Here is a 26,661-nt window from a genome sequence, read left to right on the forward strand (position 1 = left end):
TTTGAACCACACCTTCTCTTAATTCCTTTTGTCCTCTCGACAGTCTCGTACATATTTTCCTATCATATATGTATACGTGTTTTCATGTACCTGTATGGAATCTAGGGACTACAAATGAGAGGAAACAGAAATTTATCCTCCTGAGATTCATATAATTTGCTTAATGTGACTGTCTGCCAGTGCCCTCCCCCATGCGCGCGCACACACACACACACACACACACACACACACACACACACACACACACGTTGCATGGCTTTATTCTTCATTATGACTGGGGGGAAAAGCTTTATATGTGTTATGTTTCGTTTTCTAGTGGTGAACTGTTCCGATCCTGGATTTGTGGAAAATGCAGTTCGCCACGGGCAACAGAACTTTCCAGAGAGTTTCGAGTATGGGACAAGTGTGATGTATCACTGCAAGAAGGGGTTCTACCTACTGGGCTCTTCTGCCCTGACCTGCATGGCAAGTGGCTTGTGGGACCGCTCCTTACCCAAGTGTCTGGGTGAGTGAGGCTTCTCCTGTGCTGATTGGCCCAGGGCCATAGGAAACACCACCAACATACATGCATTTCCACATAGTCAAGTAAACACTAAGTTTTAGCTCCTTCTCTCTCTCCTATCACTGTTTCTGCCTATCATTATGACGGATCTGTCAGAAAGCACCAAACATAGCTTAAATGAGTATTAGATGGGGAGGAAGGAACCCTTTCCTCTGCTCTGTATGACTGTCTGCCTTCCTGCTTTACACTGTGGTATAGCTTACCTTTTGCCTCCCATGATGTTGGCCGCCTGTCTACCTGCTTTAGCAGCAACACAGGCCTACCCTTCACCTTCTATGATGGTGGCCATGAATTTCAGTGTCTTCATTCCCTAGTCCTACTCGCTGCAGTTCCAGAAGTACCAGCCTAGGCTCTGATGGCCTCACCTAACATCCATGACTGGGAAGGTCAGATTGCCAGAGAGAATGGGCCTGGCTGCCCTGCTCCTTCCACTGAGACCAGCAATGGCCAAGAGTTGTAGACAGCCTTAGACAAACCTCACATAAGCACAGGTGAAGACCTAAATGACCCCACCAAGGCCCCAAAAAATTTGTTGTCTCTTCAATGTAGAAGATGAACAAGGTCTACACATGTCCCCATACTGTGAAGTTGCTTTGTTTGTTTGTTTGTCTTTTTGCTTGAAAACAAAACAAAATCAGAGAGCTCTGTAGCCCAAAACAGAATCATCTTCCAAATCTAATCTGTATATTTAGAAAATATCACTGTCTTAAAGCTTCTTAAGTCAGAAGGAAACAAAGCAGTCCTTAAAATGAAAGTGCCACCTTGGTAATTCACAGGAAAAGAGATGGCACTGGCAGGAGCTTCCACACCACAGAATGGCCTGTACCCCTTTCAGTTGAAGTGGGTATGTATGGGGAAATTTCATGCACCACTACTTCAAGGGAGTTTCCTTCACAAGACCTATGCAGAAACAGCCTTAAATTCTAACGTTGATGCTATGGTTGCCTTGCACAGAGAAAGGGACTGAATGTGCAGGTCTCTCCCAGTTGGTATGTCTGCAACTGGTTTTCCTCAGCTCCATGCTGGAGCATTTTCCAGGGAACTTAGCTTTCTTTGCTCCTTCCCTTTTGCACTATTCTCTCCTGCTCCTGGGAGATTCCCATCAGCCTTTGTACTGATGCCACTGTGCTTTAATCTGCAGACTCAGGGATTTAACAAACTCTGGTCCCTTGACTGTCTGTTCCCACCCCTCATTGTTCCATTCACTGTCCTTACCAACAGGCATGTGGGGAGGAGGTCTCAGAGGAGAACTTCCCCAGCTCCATGGAGGTTAAGCCTCATCTTTGAGCTGCTGTTGTTTTATGCCTTGGATTGTTTTCCTTTTGTTCTCTTATTTCATCCAGAATCGGTCGTTTATCCAACACTTGGTTTGGGGTCTAATTGGCTTCCTTTTAGGATTCCATTTGAACCATGGGTCTGCACTGAATGGATGCTAATGGTACAATGATAATGAGGGCTAATGTGACCCAGAGGAGGGCTATGCCTTCCAGCTCTAGATCCTCATCTCTGGTCCACATCACTCCTGAGTTGCTAGTGCTCAGGAGGAGTTAGTCTTGGATATTAAGTACCTGCCAGCTTCCATTTAGTTTGTCATTCACATGAAGCATTGTAGTGTCTCTGTCCCTGACTGTGTTTGGTAATTCATGAGGAGAAAATGGAGATTGAGTTTTCAGTACTCAGTACTCTATTCATCTGGATCCTTTTGAAGGATGTTTACAGTAGATTGTGAACTTGGGCTGGCTTAGTTTTATGGATGTGAATGAAAATGCTCAGATGATTTTTTTTTAGACTACGTTGGAGGTGAGTCAGTTTTTTATTTGTTATTTTTACTTACAGATTTTAGATCATATTCAACTATAAGCATCCTCACTAGACTGGTTTTCCTAGACAGATGAGCTTAATTAAGTAAATTTAATATAATCTTGTCTCTGAGCAGAGTATATGATTATCGTGTTAACGGATAAAGTAATGAAAACAGTTCTGATGGATTCATATGGCTTTTCGCTTGAAAAAAAAACAAAACAACAAAACACAATCCCCGTTCAGCTCACATGAGATACAGTTAGAGCCAGATAGATGAAGTCAGGCAGCTGGTTTCCTCCTTGAAGGCTGACATGTAAATTCCAATGTTAAGCAAAGCTCTCTACTGTCAAAAAGAAATTTACATTGTCACAACCTTTCATTTCTTCAGTAACTAAATATGGAGGTACCATCTGGAAACAGCCATTTCTTACCAATAGAAGACATAGTTAAGTCCTGCTCCTTATTGGATAATGCTTAGGAATATGTATGGGAACCTTACTATACAAAACATATAGCCTCACTTATTCTAACCTTATCTTCAGCTATATCATGTGGGCATCCTGGGGTCCCCGCTAATGCTGTCCTGACTGGAGAATTGTTTACATTTGGAGCCACAGTTCAGTACTCCTGCAAAGGGGGCCAGATTCTCACAGGCAATAGCACAAGAGTCTGCCAAGAAGACAGTCACTGGAGTGGATCCCTTCCCCATTGTTCAGGTGAGGAACCCTGTGCTCAGACTATCAGACAACTACACGTAAGTTTGAAATGATTCAAAATCCACCACTGTTATAGATGATGCCATCATCTTTGGGCCCCACCACAGTGACCATCAGCATTGACATCTTTACCTCAACCTTTATTCCTTATCTTGTAGATCAATATCATCTTCACCATTACCCCAGGTCCCTGTTACATAGACCACCACTATCCCTATCATCAGTGTCATTAGTGCCTCATAGGACAACATCACATACAGAATCATGCTCACAGGATCACTGGCCCCTACCACCGAGATCACAATCATGTTATCTCCACCACGTTCACTAAGCCATGTCACAGGGGTCTGTATCATCTTCCTCAGCATCTCTGTCATTATCCCCAGTCCCTGCCTTTTGAGTCAACAGCATCACCTGCCCCATCCTCAAATCCCTTGCCATTTCCTTCTGCAGGGGTTTCTGGTTGCCCTGATGGAAACCTTGTTTGCCTTGGTTGAATGTATTATAGGTTTCCGCTCTAGTTCCCACATTTTCACTTCTGGTATCAGTAGCCACCTTCATCCCTTTTATGATATTTCTTTGTGGATGGTCTTTAAGGAAAATGTAACTCTAGATGTAGCTGTGAAGAATGGACATTGATGTCCCTGTATCTCTGACACAGCTGAATCCCACTTCTCTATGGCTGCCCACATCACTGTCCTGGGAAGCTGCTGTGATCATATCTTAGTATTTTACTTCTCCCCAAAGAATCCCATTTCCTCATTAGCCATATTTTTATTTTAATGACAGAGAAACAAAGCCTTCAGTTTCTTCCATGTTAGGAAGTATAACAAAGAAAATGTTTGTTTTGTGTTTTCCCCGGATGCTACAGTACTATGAGAGCATTGCCCATGTTAAAGGCATATTTAAGAAACCCTTGATAGCTTTTGATGTTTTGCATAAAACAACCCCATTTAAACAAGTAAGGCAATTCCTGTGTTTTGTTCTCTGCAGGAAATAGTCCTGGATTTTGTGGTGATCCAGGGACCCCAGCACATGGGTCTCGTCTTGGGGATGAGTTTAAGACAAAGAGTCTTTTGCGATTCTCCTGTGAGATGGGCCACCAGCTGCGGGGTTCTGCAGAGCGCACATGCCTGGTGAATGGGTCCTGGTCAGGAGTCCAGCCTGTGTGTGAGGGTGAGTGATTCAACTATCCCTCGACCCCATCTCCTCCCAAGTCTTCATACCACTCACTCATCCTGAAGTGGCTGGGACCAGTCTGAGGGATCTCTAGATGGTTTTACTACTTGTACATTTGAACCCTTCTTCTAAAAGCTTTAAGAGCATCAGCAAAAGTTATGAGTAAACTCTAGAGATACCCAGACTGTTCCAAGGACCTATCACACTAGTTATTATCATTTGAGGGTTTATCATACAAAAGTGGGTTTCTGATCTAATGCTAGGCTGTGACTGATGCCTTGTTGTATGAATTCTAGAGGTGAAGGAAGTCACCTGAGAGGCCATGAGAAAGAGAAGCAAGTCAATCAGACAGGATCTCTATAGGCTAGGAGTACTTCAGTTTCCACAGGCTCTACTCTGCCAGTGCCATCATGCACAGGACCTACAAAGCAATCTAGGATTCTAATCTGTGTGGCATTTTGGAATGGAAATATCTGACTTCAGTAGGAGGTTGGGATGGTCTAACTGTCAATAGTGGACACCATGAGTTCTTTATAGTAACAGGCCAGTCTACAAAGTCTGCCTTAGGCAAAGATAAACTGAGACGTGTTTGATAACAATGGGCTTAAAGTTCAGAAAAACAGCATCAGAATGTAGACAGATATTCCTTTAACTAGAAGCTATCATTTTAACTAGTAGATTCCCACATAAGCCAACACCTCAAGTTTGGGATCTCAAAAGATTAACCAGGAGTATTTTTATGTGAATAATTTTTTTCTATATAATTTGGAATACTTGAAAAACTCTTATATTATCACCACTGGGGACCGACTCTGCAGAAGTGTTAAGCAAGGCGCCAGGCACCAGTTCCCTAGTCAAGATTATTTCTAACCTGACATAATTGGCTCTTCTTAATCGACTAAACACCTTACATCCCCACGGGAAATGGGAATGAATTGTACAAGGAACTCACAAGTCATGAATGAAAAGAAAGAAAAGCTTTTAAGATGTTCGTAAAGACCAAATGATTTATATACCTTTGATATTTTAATATTACACACCTGTAGTTTTCTATTGTGTTGGCGTGGCTTTGACTGGCAATTGGTCTTTTCCCCACACGCTCATTAGCAAATCCTTTCAAGGCCTCACTCAGGAAGTTGCCTATGTCACATGACTTAAGTTGCATTGGGCAAATCTTTATCATTTTCTCATAATTTTGATAGAATTTAAAGTCAAATAAAACAATAAAAATGTGGTATTGATGGAAGTAACATGAACTATAAGCTGTTTTCTTGTTACCACTAGTAGCCAGAACATGAGACATTCTACATATTACAGCATCCCGGGGGTGTCTTGTCTAATCCCGTTTACAGTAGAATACATTATGTGTAGTTTGAATCCATTGTCTGTATACATTGACTAAGAAGAAAAATGACAGAGCTCAGTACAGCGCAACTGCCATCTAAACTGGCATCGTAGCTGGGCTCTGCTAATATCAAGTAAGAAAAATGTTCATAATTAGTCAAGATATGTCTTGCTGTAAATTAAGTAAAACAAAATGGCATTTTAGCAAAATAAGTTCACGTGAGCAATATCTGAGGCAGAAGATGCACTTTAAACTTTAAACAAATAATAAAATGTGGAAACATGGTGAATTTAGAATACGGTGAAGTCTTACCTTATAATTTACAAAGAAACTTGTTCCTAGTAACTACAAACAGAACCTATTTCCTTTAGGATCACAGCCTCTTCTGTACTGTTATCAATGTCTCTCCAAAACCACAAGCTGAGACTGCCTTCTCTCTGCATCCCACTGGTATGACAGGCAATGGATGCATTTCTTACTATTAAATAGAAAACAAAGAAAAATCTAATTGTTAGTCTTACTTTATAAAATGCGGTATTTAAAGGGAAATGTTTCAATGTTCAGATAGTGTCATTATGGTAAAAACTCATTAACATATATTTGCTTACAAGATAAACTGAGTGACTCTCATCAATTAGTTGATTTATTTGGGCCTGCATAGGTGATTTGGAAAGCTGCACACACAGATTGTTTTAGCAAATATGACCAGGTAGAAATGGCACTATCATCCCTTGTTAGTGTTGTAGGTTCTGGTTTGGATTCATAGGATCACTTTTCTTTTGAGAAAGAGAGAGGGTGGGAGAGGGGGAGACTTTCTATCAGCACAACTACACAGTAGCTATATGACTTTCCAGCTGTTAAACAAATGCATATTGAATGATTATTATTATTGATTACTTATGACTGACATGGGCACAGGCAGAGAAGCCCTGATATGAGTGCTTTGTACTTGTTTTACAAAAAAGAATCAGCTCAACTCGAGCTTATGAGTACATTCTACATGACATAAGAATTGATGGCTTCCATTTTCTATGAGAAACACGTCTTTCTTTGTTCTTAGGACTGTTGAAAGTGGAACAACTAAATACACAAGAATATTTCCAAATACAATGACCACTTTCAGAGAGTTTCATGCTGTAGTCATCTCCTTATGACTACCTAGTAGTTGTTTCATGACTTATTGTCCTCTCTGACACATCATTGTAACAGGGCTCGGGTAAAAATACAGTATCTATTCAATATGACAAGATATGAAACACTGAAACTCTCACTGTGGTTTGTCCCAGCAGAAGGAGGTACTTTCTGCTGCACAATGGCTAAGGTGCACGCACACAGTGAATGAGAGTCCTGCCCAGTTTTACTGAGCATCATTAACTGAAATCTTAGTGCCTATAGGGGACATTAAGATACTTGTGAGAACAACGCCAAATGAAAGCATATGTCAGTCAATGTTTCATCTGTGGGTTGATTTCCTAACACAAAGGAGACTCCATTCCAATAGGTATGGCCATTTACCTTTCTGAGATATTCCCTGCATCCCAAGTGAACTCTCCTGGGGATGTAACATATGGCCTTATTTTTCCAGATTCCCCACAAATAAAGAATGCCATGAAGGAGTGTGTGCTTGAACTCTAATACCATATAATACTTTTTAAAGTTCATGATAATTCTACCTTGCTTAAAAGTATATTCAAGCTTAGAGTAACAAAACTTTGGATTTCCAATGTTCTACATCATATTTTGATCAGAAAGATGTGAAAGTCTAGTTTTAAGTTTTGTGACGAATCACCAATAAACTTGAGGGTCAGGTAAGACAAAGGCTGAATTGATCCCAAATATTCCCACATCCCTATAAGGAACCCCCACCTTCATTAGCCCTATCCCCTGTTTTAAGCCTCAGTCCCAGCTTACTCCCTTGTGGGCTGTCTTTGCTTCCTGACAGCCGTGTCCTGTGGAAACCCTGGCACCCCTACCAATGGGATGATCCTCAGCAGCGATGGAATCCTCTTCTCCAGCTCTGTCATCTATGCCTGCTGGGAAGGCTACAAGACCTCGGGGCTCATGACGCGGCACTGCACAGCGAACGGGACATGGACAGGCACAGCCCCTGACTGTACAAGTCAGTACCTACTCAGTTGGAAGCAGGGGTGGGGGTGCTGGAAACCTACCATTTGAGGGAGACAGTGAAAATCTAAAATCTATTGAATCTTTAAAAAGCATTCAGGATAAAGTATAACCTAAGTTTGATGTGATGCCCTGTTTCCTTAGATGCCTTAAGATCCTGCGTCTTTAATTTACACAACTAAAGTATGGACAGTTAGGCTATGTAATGAAGGAAGAACCATAGAGAAAGGTACAGATTCTCTGACTCTAGACCACCCAGGCTAAAAAGAAATAAGCTGCTTTGTTCTTGTCCATAGCTGTGGGTATATCCTGATCAGGCATGGCCAGGAGTGACAGCCAGTACTACCACCTATCAATATAGCAGTAATTAACAGTTCCAAACACAGTCACTTGGCAGCAGTTCAGTGGAATCTGTGCCCTGTGGCTGGTCCTTTCTTGGTTCCCTGCTGTATCCCAGAAGAGTGCTCACACAGTTTGGTTCCTGTCATGATAATTTTCATCCCTCTGGTTCTTTCCTGCTCTCTACCCTTCAGTCATCAGCTGTGGTGATCCTGGCACACTGCCCAATGGCATCCAGTTTGGGACAGACTTCACTTTCAACAAGACCGTGAGCTATCAGTGCAACCCTGGCTACCTGATGGAGCCCCCAACATCACCCACCATCCGCTGCACCAAAGATGGTACATGGAATCAGACCCGGCCCCTCTGCAAAGGTGTGTGACACCCTTTGTTAGGCATTATGGACAGGTTTAGAAGTCTTTACAGGGTTGGGCTGGATTCACTTTGTGCTTATGAAGCTGTTTCAGCAGCCAGGAATCCCAAGGAATTTCTCTCAACCCTGTTAACATTCACTCACTTAGTTTTTCTGATTGGTTGTTAAAAGTTTTGTAGATTGGGAAAGTGGGTCATGGGCATCTACAGTGAAGGCTCAAGAGAGGTATCCCTGAGTGGAAACAGTAAGGTCCAAGTGACTCATTCAATATGTAGAGCAATGGTTCTCAATCCTAATGTTGCAACCTTTTAATACAGTTCCTCGTCCTGTTTGACCCCTAGCCATGAAATTATTTTCACTGCTACTTCATAAATGTAATTTTTCTACCATTATGAATCATAATGTAAATATGACTCATCTTAAGAAACCCATGTTGAAAGGGTTGTTCGTCCCTCCTTTGAGGTCTCACCCACAGGGTGAGAACCTCTGCTATAGAGGGTGTGTTTGTTCTGAGGGTCAGATGTAAAGAGGGAAGATAGACATACTGAGAAGGCTTAGGAGGGCTATGCTCAGGGAATAAGCAGGCTCAAGCTGGCTCAAACTGGATGGGATGGGATTGGTTGATGTAGTCACAGGGAAGTTAGGCTGGGAGAGTCCTGTGAACACCAGGGATCTTCATAGTCAGCACTTCCCATAATCAGAAGATGACGCATCCCAGTCACTGAGCTCTCCTGTTTATTGACCCAGAATGGAACAAAGAGGGGAAAAGGCCAATGCTGGGAAGCTATGGTGGCCATACGTAAACATGTGGCATTTTCCTCATCTGACAGAAGCAAATGCATAGTAATGGGAACTGGGGCCCTGAGACTCTGGAAAGGCAATGTCATCTGGGTCTCTGAGGGACTTATGGACTTCTGGATTTACTGAGTGGCTTCCTGTGTCCTTGGTGCTCATTATTCTTGTTTCCTCCCCCTCTGACAGGACATGCTATTGGGTTGCCTTGGTTCTCCCCGACCTGTCTAAGTGTTTCATAGTCTCTTTTATTTCACCAGTGACTCAGCATCGCGTTGGCTTTGTAACCGCAGCACCAATGAATGTGTAATGACAGACACTCTAGCTGAATTGGACAGGTTCAGGTCAAGGGTTCACAGTGGGAATTGCTGATCCCACACTCTGGCTGATTCTCCTGACTGTGTCCCTTTAAGCAAAACCTGCCAACTCCTGGTCAGCACCAGGATCCTTCTCGATAGCCCCCACTTCCTATTCCAACTCTTCCTGGCCTTTTCTTCACTAGTCAAGCACTGTTCTATGTTGAGTCAAAGTGTTCATCCTATTTCCACTTAGACCTTTCCTGGGATGGTCCTGGTGCACAAACACACGTTCCCCCAATCAGCCCTGACAAGTTCTCAAGAAGCACTTACTGAGCAAATGACTAAATGGGCAGAAGGTTGAATGTCAGTGCTACAGCCCACTTCCACCTGCTCTGTTTATGTCCTAACGACTGTGTATCCCACATGAACTTCCTCCATGAGCTGACATGCATGAGCATAAACACTTGCAAGTGTATCCCCCATTTCTGCCTTCTGCCACATAACATGCCCTTGTTTCCCACTCCAGGAGGCTCTCATCCTCAGCGTGGATTTTCACAGGTTGCCTGGAGAGCATTCCCATTTTATAGTAATTGCTGTAGTGGGGGGAGGGTGGTGGCTCTAAGTCATCACCACAAAATGACCCAGTGTCCCTGTTGTGCCTTTCCTTTATCTCAGGAAGTAAACACACTGAGCTCTGAAACTCTAATAAAACTCCAACAAGAGTCATTCCGCAGAAACACGTTTAACCATCTATGAATTAGCTTTTCAAAAGTTATTCATCATGTCTGGTGAAATGGCTCAATGCCAAAAGGGTACCTTGCCCTTGTAGAAGAACACAAAATTTAAAAAGTCTTTAGAAAATTACTATTTACAAATGCGTGAGTGACTTTGGGTAAATTATATGCTATCAATTAAATACATAAAACTATGGATGTCAGGAGAAAGTCTTACTATCCGAAACATAAACATGAAGGCTTTACTAATGCCATGTAACCATGTGCCCCTTAGATTTGTTCTTAATAGGAGGAATAAAATGATAAGGTAGGGGATGTGTGTGAGCAGCACAGAGGATTTGATGCTTCTCATCCCACCTGGCTTTGTATTTTTATTTCATTGCTGCATTTACGTAATTGATCTGAGATAAGAAAGAAATAATTGGAGAGTAATTTTCATGTTGTTAATATTGTTGACAGTAGTTAATTTCTGTTTAAAAAGGCATTAGTGATCAGGAGGAAGCCATGACGTTAGGCACAGTGGTAGATGTGGTGGTGGAGATGTGGCAGGGCCTGTGGTGGTATGATCTGTGGGATGATCTAGGATGAGTGCTACAGCGCAAGTTGTGGTCAGAACTGTAGTAACAGCCACACCCTGCTACCAGGCCTATCAGTGTGTGACTTGTTTGTTCTCGCCAACAGCTGTTCTATGCAGCCAGCCTCCCTCAGTGCCAAACGGAAAGGTGGAGGGGTCAGACTTCCGATGGGGTGCCAGCATAAGCTACAGTTGTGTGGATGGCTACCAGCTCTCCCACTCGGCCATCCTGTCCTGTGAAGGGCGTGGAGTATGGAAAGGAGAAGTCCCTCAGTGCTTGCGTAAGTCATGTGGTAGAACCTGTCCTGTGATCCTGGACACTCAAAGAGGCACTCCCAGCAGCCTAGTGACGTGTGACTGTGGTCAAATTGTATAAACTCTGAGATCTGAGCATGTGTGGCCAAAGGCAGGTGCTGCTATGAGTTTGTGGTGGTTCAGAGGTTCACCAGTCTGACCATTAATAAAATTAACCATTAACAAAGAAGAAACATCTGTTCAGATCCTCAATCCACAGCCACATACCCTGGGCCAGCCACTTCAGTCAGGGGTTTATAAAAACAAATAATACAAAGTGACAACTTGTTTTCACAAGCAGAAGATCAGAATGGTGCATAGCTTTTTACAGAAGCAGAACAGGGCAGTAAAAACTTTTACCCTTAATATTCCTTAATAGTTGGAGGTCTAATTTTGCTTCGTGGTTCTCTTAAGCACAGAGAATTTAAACCTAAAACATAAAGTTAGCCATCAACATTATGTTAGCTATCACTGTGCCTTCTCCTTAGGAGTGTGCATAATCTCAAGACTCCATAGGATCTAAACAGGTTTAATAGGCTAGCCTGGTTCAGACAAGCTGAGTGCTGATCAGGCCTGTTTATTTCCCCAGCTGTGTTCTGTGGCGATCCAGGCACTCCAGCAGAGGGACGGCTCAGTGGGAAAAGCTTCACCTTTAAGTCTGAGGTCTTCATCCAGTGCAAACCCCCATTTGTGTTAGTGGGTTCCTCGAGGAGAACCTGCCAGGCCGATGGGATGTGGAGTGGCATCCAGCCCACTTGTATAGGTAATGTGATGGGACTCCTGAGGGTGCAGGGGAGGCTGCGGAATGAGGAGGTGTTACTACAGAGGCTCATCTGTGACTGTCATAGGTTGTGTGCTTGTAAGTGTTACACTGTGAAGGGAGAGGCTTCCTCAATGGAAGTGTCACAGCTCTGAAGGGGAAGGGCTCAGAAGGGAAAGGTATGCTGGCAGTCAGAAGCCAAGGAATACCACAGGACAAACCTCACACAAAAGATTTATTGGGAAAGACACAAGAGGGTGGCTGCCTCTGCTCCAAGGAAGAAGCGACCTTGGACTGAATAGGAGACAGGATTATGTAATTTGTGTGTGGGGGGTGTGTGTGTGTGTGTGTGTGTGTGTGTGTGTGTGTGTGTGTGTGTGTCTCGGAGTTTTTCAGCGTGGAAAGTTCCAGGATAGGGACTGATAAGATTTCAAGCCAGGACCAGGGATTTTGAGCTCAGGGAGGGAGCCCCTCAGGGGGCTGAGGGGCTGGTGTGTTTGGAGCCTCGGGGTTTAGTATAATTTTAGGCTCTGGAATTGGTGGGATTTAAGGCTCAGGGATTGGTGGGTTTGAGGGATCAGGGATCAGTAAGTTTGAGTAGGTTTTTAAACTAGGAAGTAGCCTCAGACCTTTACCCCACAGTCCTATACAAGGACCTGGTCAAAGTGGCCATTATCAGGACAACTGAATGAAGTCCAGCCTCCTTCAAGCTGTGTAAGCTGAGGCAGAAGCCTGAGGATGTGCTGATAGACTCTTTCCCGCTGGAGCATCTGGAACCAGCTTAGCTTATAGCACTGTCCCTTGGGAAAGAGTATTCTGAATGGTGCTGTTATTCTCATCTCCTAGCAACCATCTCCATTAGCAAGGGGGCAACTCTTACTGTGAGTTAATACTGACCACCCACTTTTACTGGGATTCTCCTGCAAATTTGCAGTAAAGTAATTAATATTTCAAGCCCAGGAAATCTTCCAGGAAATCAACGTTTATACCTAAAGCTAAAGATAGCATTAGAAATAATTTCCATGAAACTTTTTTATTCTGAGTCTGGGAATATTTTGTGCCCTTTGGCTTTATGTGCTGCATGGCGGATAGCCTTGTATTAATGTCTTCCTTCTCCAGACTTCTCAGTAGACCTAAGGGGAAAAAAAATTTTAAAACAGTATATGTGTCATTCTGAAGAAACAGCTAGGATCAGCAACGATGTAGCCACGTCTCTGTTTATATCCCATGTATTTGGAAAACACCGCTGATGGATTGCCAGAAGTTTCCACTAGCATAATGTTTCTCATTTTTAAAACTTAAGAGAAGTGTATCAAAAAAAAAAAGACAATTGTGATGGGAATGAAGTAGAACTGTACAACCCAGAAGATCAGAGTAGAGAAGGATTAGAGAGGCTTGAATATTCAGGATCAAGTGTCTGTCTGCAGAGGGACTTGCACCAGGGAGTAGGGAAGAAAGGCCAATTATCAAATAAGTGCAAATATGCAGATTAGATGTGAATATGCAAATCTACTTAGAAACTTAAAACTCCAAGATGCCCAGGGAAATTAAGGCAGCCACTTACTTTAACAATTCATATAAAATATATGCATTTTGAAAACATCTTCTACATTTGCAAGATCTTTCCATAAAGGTGTTACAATTTAATTCTCATTGCCAATTGCAGATCCAGCCCACACCGCTTGCCCAGACCCCGGCACTCCCCACTTTGGAATACAGAATAGCTCGAAAGGATACGAGGTACTTCATTTCCTTTCCTGTCCCAGATTCTTGTGACCTAGCTGGTAACCATCAGGTGTGTACGCTGCTATGTCCCTTAGCTTATTCGTATCACAGTTTTTACACAGAAAACCATTCATCCAGGACTTCTACACACAGGTCTGTGAACATGTCTCTTATCGTGCCAAGGGCTATATTAATTTTCACCAGGAGGCATACATTACGTGGTACCTTTGGTTTAGTGACAAAAAGGACAATTATCAATTCAGGTGACTTGTTACCTACACATAAAAAACAAGACAAATAAAACAAACAAACAAACAAACAAACAAAAAACACCCTCCATTTGAGGACTAGATAAGATTAGAAAATGACACGCATTTTCAGAAAGAAAAGCAAAACCAGAAGAACTGGGTCCCAGTCCCCAGACCAAGTTCAGTCATGATATCCAGTTTCTATATGATTATGTAAAGTACTTCAATTGTTGGCACAAGTGCTTCATTTTGGAATGTCCTTCTGTCTTATTTTTGATGTGAGTTATTACCGTGCTTAATGGAGAGACAGGTCAAATGGAAGATGATGAATTTGCTATGGCAAGCATCAGCCATCTTAAGTATGCTTCCCTCAAGTGACATCTGGCCCATGTGACCTCACTCTGACACCCCATGTTAGATGTGTTTGCTGTTTTCAAGTTAATGACATCACCAATTTAGAATGAAGGTCTTTTCCGTCCGCCACTTCATCCTCTCTCTCAGGAGCACTCCAGTGTGTCCAATTTTGCCAGTTGTGTCCAGATTTTCTCCCTGTTTTGTCCTTTCTCTTTGGTGTCCCACAGAGTCATTCTTACAGTAGATGGGATGATTTTAGCATATTTTCTATTATGACCCTGGTATAGCGTCAAGCTTCAGATAAATGCCCTCTGATGGTGAATGTTTGTTTCCAGATTACTGGTACTTTGGGATATAAATGGATATTATTCCCAGTATTCTCAGTGGCTCATCTTGGAAATGAAAGCTTGATTGCTACTGATCACCATAGATTTCAGCATTTCTTAGCCTACCTGGGCACCACCTGCAGTCACAGAGAAGGTAGAAGTAGCCAGGTCCCTTGGATCCACAGAAGAAGCGGATAAAGGTGGAGAAATAACCTTAGAGACAAAAAATAATGGACGGCTCCCAACAACGTACCTCACTATCTCTTAAAAGATACAGACTTTCCAAATGGATGTGCAAACTCATTTGGAATAACAAAGAACCCAGGATAGCAAAAACTATCCTCAACGGTAAAAGACTTCTGGGGGAATCACCATCCCTGACCTCCTCAAGCTGTATTACAGAGCAATAGTGATTAAAGAAAAAAAGAGGTAGATCAATGGAATAGAATTAAAGACCCTGAAAGTACCTGTGGTCACTTGATCTTTGACAAAGGAGCTAAAACCATCCAGTGGAAAAAACGATAGCATTTTCAGCAAATGGTGCTGGTTCAACAGGAGGTCGGCATGTAGAACAATACAAACTGGTCCATTCTTATCGCCTTATACAAAGCTCAAGTTCAAGTGGATCAAGAACCTCCACATAAAACCAGATACACTCAAAGTAATGGAAGAAAAAGTGGGGTAGAGTCCCAATCACATGGGCACTGGGGAAAATTTTCTGAACAGAACATCAATGGCTCATACTCTAAGATCAGGACTTGACAAGTGGGACCTCACACAACTGCAAAACTTCTGTAAGGCAAAGGACACTGTCACTGGGACAAAATGACAACAAAACAGATTAGGAAAAGATCTTTACCAGTCCTACATCTGATAGAGGGCTAATATTCAATATATAAAAAGAAATCAAGAAGTTAGACTCTTGAGAGCCAAATAACCTTAAAAATGGGGTACAGAACTAACACCTCCAGAAAGAACCCCTTTACATTGTGGGATGTTCCACTTGCACTATGTGAATTGCCTGAGTGGAGAGGGGAGCTGCAATGTCCAGTCAGCCCCGCCTCATACAGTCACAGTTCAGGTCAGACACATAATCAGGCCCTGTGGATTAGCACATCAGGCTGAAGCTGGTGTCCTGGACAGGCTGCTGTGATTTCTTCTGTCAGGAAATTGCAGGTCTCTGGTGAATTCCATCAGTGTGTCACCAGGGAGTTCAAGAGGTCATATCTGGTAGAAACCCTTCCTACTAGAAAGGGAGCACAGCATTCTTTCTCTCCGATTGGTACCAGTTCTTAAAACGAACTTCAGATACATTCATTTGTCTTAGATTGTACATTCCCACTTCTTCTTTATCACCTGCTAGGAGATCACCCCTTCTGTATCTCTCATTCAACATGCGAGGTGGGTTTTCATTTTAGTTTAATTACAGTTTTCTCAAGATCCTCCAGTGGGGACAGGGATAAGGAATGGTGCTGGAATATTCCCAAGAAGACAAAGGACAGTTTAAAATCTCAGAGCTTCAGGAAGATGGATGTTTAAATCCTTGGACTCTTGCTTGGCACAGAAGGAATGCTGTGTATGCAGCAGGCCCCGGCAGAGTTGTCACGTGACAAGCAGCTTTCTCCTGGCAGCTGTTTCTCTACCATGCCTATGTTTATGTTCCACATGTGGGAATTGTACATCTTAGGTATACGCAGAGCATAAGCATACGTCATTGTCTAGAGAAATCTGGCTTTTTAGAAATCCCCCCTTCTTAGGGTAAGAACAGGAAAAAGAATATGGTGGCCACTGAGTGACTAGTGACTATGGCTCAGGGCAAGACCCCAGGACACCAAGGCTCCTGTATAGAAGGACAGGAGGCCAGAAACAGAGAGCTAAGGCACAAGCAAAGTCTCTAGATGATGAGGGAGAGAGATAGGGAAGGTGCTCAGGTACCTGACATGGTTCACAGATCTTGACACATTGAGTTTTGATGGATCCCAGGAACATATAGCAGGGAGCCAGCCTTAACCAAAGGGAGCCAGAGTCTTAACAAAAGCAGGTCCCTGTGGTGCTGTCTGTGGTTTCAAATAAAAAGAACACAGGGAGGGAAAATAAAGTAATAGACATCAATGAAAGAGGGAGACTTCTGAAATTATGGAAAGAGAGCCCACATGTGTTGTCTGAGACAGAGTTTCTACCTGTAGTCCAAGCTGACCTGAAACTCAATACCCACGATCCTCTTGTCTCAACCTGCTGAGTTACAGGCATTTGTCAACATACTACATATATTCTTTCTATCCCCACCCCCCAAAAGAACCATACTGATGGTTAGATCCTGCTTCTGTTCCCTCTTCTCTGGCCCCTAGATTATAGCATATCGTCTCTTTTGAGTGTGATGCTCTGCCCTACATCTAGACATGATATGCTGATGGCTGGTCCTCACAGAAGCTCACTAACAATGGTGACTGCCACACCTCCCGCGGTTCCGGGGTGCTGTCTTCCTTCTGCAGCCCTGTTTGTTTTCTCTTCAGGTTGGAAGCACTGTGTTCTTCAGATGTAGAAAAGGTTACCACATCCAAGGCTCCACTACCCGGACCTGTCTTGCCAACCTCACGTGGAGTGGAATCCAGACAGAGTGCATCCGTAAGTCCCCGTTCTTCCTTCACAGACTCAACCCCAAGTATCCGCAAAGAGCTCACCTGCCGGGGAAGCTGGGAAGAGAAGTGGGGTTGTTTATTTTTTCATTCTCTAACTCCAAATTTGTGCATCTCTCAAAATGGTCCTAAGGTTCTTAGATGAGTCAAACCAACAAGGCTGAGGGCTTGGGGAGCGATGATGATCTTCAACCCCAAGAACTGATGTGTTAGAAACTGCTTGGTAGGAAGCAGGATGAGGCACCAGGTGACAGGAAACTAGGTTCTCAGGGGATGTGAGGCAAATGCCAGAAACGCAAAACAAGAAATGATGTCAGATTCAGCACTGTTGGGCAGAAGGTCCCGAGTACTTGGCCATCCTTCTGTGTGTTTATACTCCATTTCCTGAATCCAGGAATGAGCAGGAGACAGCGTGTGAACTCAGCGTGATAGTGTCACCATAGACATTGGACAGTGATGGATGGAGTAGATTTTACTTTGTGATTCAATCATGAGAACGTGCTGTAAGGAATTTGAACTAAGTGATTCATATCACCCACTGTTTATATTAGACAACCCTGTGCCTTGCTATGGTGAACAGAAAAGTTATCCGCAGAATGCTGTGGAAAGTTATTGTAAGGATGAGTAAAATAGAAGTTATCATGGTTTTTTATCAGATTAATCATGTGTGCACTTATGTCAAAGCTGACATAGCTACCTCACTACTCAGTCATGTGGAGAAGCTATGCACATATGTGTGTACAGTCATGTACCCACACACTAAGGCATGGATATGTGTATTATGAACCTTGCTATAGTACAGGAAAAAAGGTTGGAAATTTGCTAAATTATGAACTATTGACAATGCTTAAAACAACTAAATTCACAACTGTGAACTTGCTGGCTTGTTTAATGACCATTTTCTAAGTCCTGAACTGAAGACATGTGTGTGTTTTATAAAACAAGATTATTTGTGGTAGCACATGAGTATTCAAATTTTATTCCTCCCCAAATTATATCTTTAAAGGAAATAAGGACTTACAATTCTATAAATAAACCTCTAAAACATGCCAAAATTTAACATTCATTTAGTTATACAATAAATATATATGATGTCACCCGACAAGCATATATCTGAATATGCACGGGTTCACATATGTTAGCTCATTTGTATTATCAGTTATTAAAGGTTTTTTAAAGTGTTTATTTTCATTCTTATTTGTGCATGTCTATATGAGTATGTGCACATATATGTGATTATGCACAGAGACTAGATGAAGGCCCCAGATCCCTGGAGCTGGATTACTAGTAAGTTGTAAGCCATCTAACATGAGTGCTGGCAGCAACTCAAGTCCTCTGGAAAAGTGGAAACTACTCTAAAACACCTAGCTATCTCTCCAGCCCCACATTAAGAAATAATATATTATTTCTCTTGTGTTATGCCTCTGTCTTTTAGTCAAAACTAGGATCTGTCCTCTAAATTTATATATATATATATATATATATATATATATATATATGTGTGTGTGTGTGTGTGTGTGTGTGTGTGTATGTGTGTGTGTGTACGTATGTATACATATTACATATGAGTATGTATATACATAAATGTATATATATGTACACATTTCTCACATATGTAATCCCTAACTTCATAACCTTTAGTAGATGTTTCCTTCATTAGTTCCTATGGACATTTGAAAGGTAGTAGCTTTACAACAAAGACCCCCATTGCTTTTTAATGGACTAAATGCCTTTTCAGCCCATGCCTGCCGGCAGCCAGAGACCCCAGCGCATGCAGATGTGAGAGCCATCGATCTTCCAGCTTTTGGCTACACCTTAGTCTACACCTGTCATCCAGGATTTTTCCTTGCTGGCGGATCTGAGCACAGGACGTGTAAAGCAGACATGAAATGGACAGGAAAGTCACCTGTTTGTAAAAGTAAGTCCCTGGTCCAGGCATGAAGTGCCCTTCCAAAGAGCAAGGAAGAACTCCCAGTGTGGTCAGGAGAGTGTGCAGGTCAGGAGACTCTCAGGAGATGCTGTGATGGAGCGACAGTGACCCGCTGTCAGTGTTTCACGGTGTCTGGGCTCTGGGTGCTTGGATGTGTGCACAGCGAGTGTCTAACAGGAGGACCAACATCGAACAGATGGGTAGACTTTGTTACTAACTGACTTGTAAGCTAAAGAGGAAAGGTGTTTGTCTGAAGGAGAACATTGAGTTAAAAGAACAAAATACACTGTGACATCAGAAAACGCATTTCTTTAAAATGAGATGAATCAGCACACGTCATCAGCAGTCTGGGCACATGTAAAACATCATGTGTATATTTTTAAGACCACAATCAGTTGGGTGGTAAAACTCCCATTTTTCTAGTATTGATACTGGCTCTATGGTTGAAAATTGCAGATACAATTAGCATGGGAAATGATGTGTTTAATAAGGGGAGGGCTGAGTCTGGGTCAAAGCTGAGAGAGAAAGCCACCAGCATATGACCCAGCACACCCTGGATGACAATCCCTGGGCAATGGGTGCAGACACATCTGAGTACCAAGGTACCCCAACTTCAGCTTGAATTCCTTGCAGCAAGTTGTTTCCCAGTTCTAAGTTAGAGTCTCATTCCTTATCATTATGAGAGGCGAAGAAACATTTAGAAAATAGCTTGCAATTTAATATAATGTTAGAGAAATGGAGGGCTTATAAATCTAACTTTGACCAGATCCGACAATGTATGGGGAAAGAGCATTGACGTTCTTCAGTATTAACTTATAAACACGCAGATTTGGTGGGATCGGGTAATGAGGGATTATAACATTTTCCTAGCTTGGGTTATTTCCTGCTGGTGGAGGCAATGTCCACTCAGAAGCTCTCAAGAAGTCACCCTTGGCCACCCTCATTTGCAAGGCTCTCTGTTGTAGCACCTTTAGTGTGAACCTCCATGCCAGAGACACAAACACGGGGCTAACCACTGAGCTTAGCATTTCCACAAACACCAGAATAGTGGTGCTGGGTACACCTGGGTCTGAAGTGTTTATGCATACAATACTTACATTTTGTACTCTTTTTAAAAAAAAAAATAATCCACAGAAAGGAGAGTCGCTTCAGTATGACATTTTTTTTCAACCTGATTCCCAAAAAAATAAATGTTTTTGCAAATGATAATTTGTCTTTTTACTTGTAGGTAAAGGAGTGAGAGAAGTTAATGAAACAGTTACTAAAACTCCAGGTTTGTATACCAGAAGAGTTCTAGCTTTCAATCAAACTGATTTCTTCTCAGTTCTGCACAGTGAGATGATCTTTAGAATTTAAATTTCTGAATCCTTTGGTCCACCATAAAGCACCACACCTGCACACATCTCTATCCATCACCCTAATAGCTTAGTAGCGGAATGTCACCAGCACATAGGCAGACGCCCTTGGTGTGCTCACAGGGCTTCATTAGAAGACACATTGGGCATTTTGATCCCACATGTGATATGATGGAGAGCCTTATAAATGGGGTTGCAACCCCCCTCCTTGAGGGAGCACACACATAAGGCATTTGACAGCTTAAAGGTTGATATTTGAGCAGTTCCGATGTACAGCCCTATTTTTTCCAGTATCTCCATAATTCAGGTATCCTCTCTCTGTCTCCAAGAATGAAAGCTATAGCCTGCCCTCCTACATGGCCCCTTGCTAAATGAGTCATATGTAGAATCCAATTGATGCCATGCTGTTCCCAAGGGAACATATCACAATTGGAAGCCATCTGCATACCGGATCTGTGTTAGAAATTTAAATGTGCTTTGAAGGAACAAAATGTATCCCCAAGTTTTGTTCTAGAGTCAGGTTTGACTTTGCTTTTAACCAGAAATAGTAAAACTTTGTAAATATACACAATGACTTGACTAGTGTTTTGTGGATTCAGATTTAGCCCTCGTTTCTTGGATGTAAAACTCTGTGTCAGAATCTACGTGGAAGGCTATGTACAAGACTGATAGTTCAAAAAATGCTATCTACTTTAATTCTCAGAGGAAGAAAATACCTACCAGAAGGAGTAGGGGACTCTTCCCACTCTACACAGGAGAAATAAAAATATGCTTTGATCTTTTGAGTTTATCTTAAGTATAACTTATAAATCAATGACAAAGTCAACACTGTGCAAAGCAACATTTACCTCTGGGGAACTAAACAAAATATCACTGTAGACTTTCAGCTCTGATTCCTATTTGCCAACTTCCTGTTATAGATGTTGAAATAGCTACGCGCACCTTTATGGGCACAATCATTAACATCAATGGGCCTTTTATCCTTCTCTCTAAAGGGAGGTGCTAATTAAACTGGGCTTTTGCCAGGGTATAACATACTACAGCTTAGCAACCTACTCCTTGACTTATTCTTGCACATGGTCAGCAGTGAGAGAGTGAGATGAGAAGGGGCCCAGATGAAGCCATGAAGGTACCTCCTTCAAAATGAATGATCATAGCTCAACTCAGAAATTGAGATATGATCTAGGCCCTCAGTTCTTCTTAACTCTACACAACTAGGCTGCCCTGTCAAAGTAATGAACCCACAGTGGTGGCTTGGGGCAATAGTTGGACCATCTACAACAATGTCTTCAGCAAAACATGCAGATTCGAAGGGGTAAATGGTTACTTTAGAGACAACTTAAATAATATAAAATAAGGAACTTTGTGGGGTTTAGTTAAAAGGAGAGGCTTTGTTAAGGCCATTTATAAATAGGAATGTTAAATGTTGGTTGCTTACAAGTATCTTAAATACTTAGGCTGACACACAGCAGATTTTTACTAATTTAACTTTATTCCATTCTTATCGTTATCAGTGAGTTAGGTGTACCCAAGCCACAGGCAGCTGTCAGATTGGATTCTTCCAGGATGACTGATTTGCTAGTCTTGTTTCTGTAGGCTTGGCTGGTCTAGTGAGATGGGAAAACATTCAGTGACAGCAAAGGCGGAAGCATGGACGTAGGCATTGTGTGCCTGTGACATCACCAATTGTCATCTGTCACATAGGTGTCTGTGTACCTGTGACATCACATCATCTATCACATGGCATTTGTGTGCCTGTGACATCATCATTTGTCACATCATTAGATCTGCTAAAGGTCATATATTTACAGGGAAATAAATATTTCTCCCCAGCAACTCTAACACTGTGGAGACCCAGGCTTCCTACAGTTGACTTTGGCTAATTAAACAATAGAGACACGTTGTGGGGTAGAGAGCACCGAGAGTCTTAGTGCTAACATGATTGGGAATTTACAAGGTGTTATACCATTCAGTTTTATATTAATGTCATCAGAATTTATACATGACTGCTACCAGGGAGATGTAAAAACCAAATTTAATATGTGTAATAAACATGGAAACTTAAGGAAATATCCCAATTACCTTTATGTGGTATTCCCGTGGCAGAGGAATTTTATATTAAAAAAGACTCCCCGACTCCCTGTCCCTTTTGTGTCTGTATTTAAGCCACATATATAAAGGTACCAGCTGAGATTGTCACACTGCCTTTCAAATGAACATTAGACTATTTTTCCCATAGAAATAAGCGTAGAGTAGAAGCTTTGGGTACATGCCTCTTCTAAAGGCAGGAGCCATCAAATGCTGGAAAGTGTCAATTTGTCCTGAGTGGAGCTCCTGACAGACTGCTACTGTCATTTCCCCCAGATTTTCCATGGATGTCAGAGTAAATCTGCAGGAAAGTGATTTAGCAGAAATAGTCAGGGGTCAGGTGAGAGCATCTCTTACTGGATAAAACTAATGTACCACTGGGAGAACCAATTCACTGAACCGTCTGTTCCGTACCTGGCATGTCAAACCCAGCACACCCATGATTCTTAATAACTTCCCAAAGAGCAGCATGAGCCTCCCCACCCGCCACAGCCCTGCTCTCCCAATTCTTTGAGTGCACTGCAAACACTCAGGGCACAGCGCTCAAGGTCACACCAGGCTGTACATGGTCCTTAGCTGTGCTTCCTCACTGGGCAATCTTGGACCTTCTTGCATTAAAAAAAAAAAATCTAGACTCCATGTCTGTGCCTGTCCTGACCCTGATCTTTCCCTATTTCCACCAACAGTTCCTTCTGATGTATTTTTCATCAACTCGGTGTGGAAGGGATATTATGAATATTTAGGCAAGAGACAGCCGGCGACTCTCACTGTGGACTGGTTTAATGCAACCAGCAGCAAGGTCAATGCGACCTTCACCGCAGCCTCACAGGTGCAGCTGGAGCTGACAGGTAGGAAAGAGGACCTCCAAGCACATTTTCTTACTCAGGTTGTGTGGGCTTTACCTACATGGAATGTTGTTGGAGTACTCAGTGATTGTGGTCTGTGCCTTTTAGTTTTTCTTTCTGGGGATTATGGAGAATGATATAGAAATGAGACACCCTCTTTTTTCTTCCCTCAAAATTGCATGTATGACCTATTAAATTAAGAACCCCCCATTTATATCTAGAACTCCATGGCTCTGGATTAAGTTGTTTGGTTGTCTTGTTTTTTGACTGGCATGTCTCTTAGGAGTTTTGTCACCCAAAGGTTGATATGAGACCTGAATGACATAGTAGGTTCAGGTTTCAGTGTCAGACCTACTTCAAGCAACTCTAGCCAGTATCATTTTCACTTTTAGATAGATGCTGTGATGTAAGGACTTTATCATATACCCTTTCAAGACAAAAGGAGAGAACAAGAAAAATAAGTAAAGAGAGACTTGGTCACATACTTAGTCCGAGGAAGAATCAAATGACTTTCCTAAGTGCCCTGGTGAGCAATGGGCAGAGTCGAGCTTTGTGCTAAACCATCTACCCTCAGTTTAGATCAGTAACCAATAAGGATAGTACCATCATATGTACATCTGGGGATGGTTTAGTGTTGGGGAGGCTCTGGTATGTTGTCATGGATAACCCAAATATCATAATGTAGACCAGGCTAGCTCCAAATTTGCAGGGAACTTTTTACCTAGTCCACTCTGTGCTGGGACTATGGGTATGAGCCATCATGCCTATGTTCCAGCATAATTTTTGCTACCCACTTCTTATAAAGACACGTTTTGTCTCTGGTCAACTCCTTAAAGCTTAAGCTTGTCTTGAATGACTCAATGCTTTGAGTAGAAATATCCAACCAGTCTTAGTGAGCAAATTATTTATATTGAGTTTCTAAAAATGTATCATTAATAAAAGAAACTAAGGAGTGTAGGTTTTGTTTGTTTGTTTGTTTTGTTTTGTTTTTTAGAAACAGGGTCTCTATCAATCCTTGACTGTGTAGGCCAGGCCTCTGCCTCATCTTCTGCTGTGAGTCTACCACTATACCAAGCCCACATGGAACTTTTATTTAAATTCCTTAGTCTTACTCCTCATAGGATTGGGAATTTAGTGTTTGTTTCTTAAATGAAGTTCGAGTACAGGTCCGGAGAACTAGCTAAATGAGTAAAGCTTTCAGCGCCCAGCATAGGGCCCTGACTTCAGTTCTCCATCACGCATGAAAAAAGTCTGTGTGGTAGCATATATCTTAACCCTAGCATCAGAAGTCTCGGGTAGGAGGATCCCAGGACTTTCTAGCATCCAGACTAGACAAAACGTTAGGTTCCAGGTTCAATGAGGGACTCTGTCTCAGCGTCAAGTTGAAGAATAATAGAGGAAAATATCCAACATTAACTTCTAGCCTGCATTTATGTATGGACATGTGAGCTCTCCTACCAATACACACACACACACACACACACACACACACACACACACACACAGAGAGAGAGAGAGAGAGACACACACACACAGAGAGAGAAAGAGAGAGAGGAGGGCGGCAGGGAAGGGTATGACCCCATTGGCTTATAAACCCTTTATCTCCACAGACTACTGTTGGGAATTCAATAGTCTGGACCTGGGAAATGTTTAAATCCAGGGACACCCAAACTTCCCACCATGGTGTATCTAAAGGATAATGGCCAGAGGCAGGAAAGAAGTAATGTCTATAGAGAACTTGGCTGGATGTGTGACATTTTGCATTCTTGTTGCTTTTTGTAACCATGAAAAAATGTCATAAAGATAAATTTCTTATCTCTCTGTGCAGCTTGTAGAACTGGGGTCAAAGTTTAAAGTTTTGGAGGTTAAATGCATGAGGGAAAAAAAGTCACAGCATTGCATATAGTAGGAAAGGCACTACTCAGAGCTAGACTCAGGTAGTCTCTTGTCTACTGGCACAGGGTCCCTTCCACTTGGGTATCTGCAGGTGGAGCTCACTCCTGGGGTGCTAAGATTTGCTTCTCTAGTGAACTGATAGTGAATTCATCTGTTTACTATGTACCTTTATGCACCATAGCTTCTAGATACATATCCTCTCTGCTTGTGGGAAGTGACAGGTTCAGCACTATTTGGTTAGTGTCTGCGGTTTGTGTTTTCCTCCTTTGGTGAGGCCCTAATTGCAAGGCACTTTTCAGCAGCACCTCTCTGGGCTGTATCACAGTTATCTCCATGCAGGTGTAGCTCACAGGTACAGATACTCGGTACCTTCTGCCTGTCTCTGAGTGTGAGCCTCAAAATTCCCCCACCATGATGTTTTCCTATGAACAGGATAAGCCATTTTTAGAAAGAGCTGAGTTTTGAATTAGAGTTTTGGTCAGTTTTCTCTATATACCCCTGTCTTCAGAAGCAAATATAATATGGATGAAAATGGTGGCCCTTTGCATTAATTTTTTTACTGGATAGTGGTGTTGAATTTAGTGGAATGGGTTATAGTTGTTTGAGAAGGATTCTTTCAAGGACTTTAGTAAGAAATGATTCCCCTTCACCCAACCCCATAGTGGGAAAGATGCTAACGTTCAATCTTCAAAACAAAACCTGTGTTTAAATGTTCTGTTGCCTGTGTCATGATTCCCTACTATGCCCGCTCCTTATTGGATGAGTTAATGACCAAGTCATTGACTCTGACTTCCTCAGAGTAGGACTGACAACTGTAACATTTTTTCCAGGGGTCTACAAGAAGGAAGAGGCCCACCTGCTTCTGAAAGCCTTTCATATCAAAGGCCCAGCAGATATTTTTGTAAGCAAGTTTGAAAATGACAACTGGGGACTCGATGGTTATGTAAGTACTTCCATGAAGATTTTTCATATGGTCCTCCCGCTTTCAGGTCTGGGCAAAAGAATTCATGATCCACTGAGAATTATGGGCAGAGGAAACACTGCCCATCCCTCAGGAACTCAGAAGGTACCCCTGAAGCAAGGTCACAGTATCCCATCATTTGATAGAGGCAACCACCAAATCTCTGATATAAGAAAAGAGTTGGCCCAGAGTTAAGGGAATTCTTCCTGCTGAAGACAACCAGGTTCTTCAGTCTAGGTTAGACTACGCTAATCCACACCCTCACTGTCAGGGTTGTGAACATTTAGAGATCAGCTACACAATACTCAGAAGGCTCCTCAGAGTACAGAAGAAGCTGGTGCAGTGTCTTTCTCTGCGAGTTAGGCAGCTTCTGTGGCCCACTTTGCTATGACAATGTTTCACA

General features: G+C 42.4%; 2 protein-coding genes across 2 annotated transcripts in view; both read left to right on the top strand.

The window, feature by feature from the left end:
- Window positions 1–26,661, top strand: part of Erich1 (glutamate-rich 1) — a gene marked incomplete at its 5' end in the record, with an annotated part of 52,793,804 nt that overhangs the window by 51,003,927 nt on the left and 1,763,216 nt on the right.
- The window catches only part of Csmd1 (CUB and Sushi multiple domains 1), a 1,600,021-nt gene that overhangs the window by 1,561,438 nt on the left and 11,922 nt on the right, over window positions 1–26,661 (top strand). Inside the window, exons 55-67 of one of the 2 annotated variants that reach the window (NM_001037327.2) lie at window positions 317–505; window positions 2,908–3,081; window positions 4,075–4,257; window positions 7,548–7,724; window positions 8,263–8,442; window positions 10,948–11,121; window positions 11,724–11,897; window positions 13,561–13,634; window positions 17,061–17,172; window positions 18,922–19,101; window positions 20,342–20,386; window positions 23,243–23,404; window positions 26,128–26,240. In NM_001037327.2, coding sequence (NP_001032404.2) covers window positions 317–505; window positions 2,908–3,081; window positions 4,075–4,257; window positions 7,548–7,724; window positions 8,263–8,442; window positions 10,948–11,121; window positions 11,724–11,897; window positions 13,561–13,634; window positions 17,061–17,172; window positions 18,922–19,101; window positions 20,342–20,386; window positions 23,243–23,404; window positions 26,128–26,240 — 1,937 coding nt within the window. The remainder of the gene's footprint in view (window positions 1–316; window positions 506–2,907; window positions 3,082–4,074; window positions 4,258–7,547; window positions 7,725–8,262; window positions 8,443–10,947; window positions 11,122–11,723; window positions 11,898–13,560; window positions 13,635–17,060; window positions 17,173–18,921; window positions 19,102–20,341; window positions 20,387–23,242; window positions 23,405–26,127; window positions 26,241–26,661) is intronic. The other variant, XM_087588866.1, reaches the window with a different exon arrangement.

Source organism: Rattus norvegicus, chromosome 16 (assembly GCF_021556685.1).
Source record: "Rattus norvegicus strain SHRSP/BbbUtx chromosome 16, alternate assembly SHRSP_T2T, whole genome shotgun sequence".
Classification (NCBI taxonomy): Eukaryota; Metazoa; Chordata; class Mammalia; order Rodentia; family Muridae; genus Rattus; species Rattus norvegicus.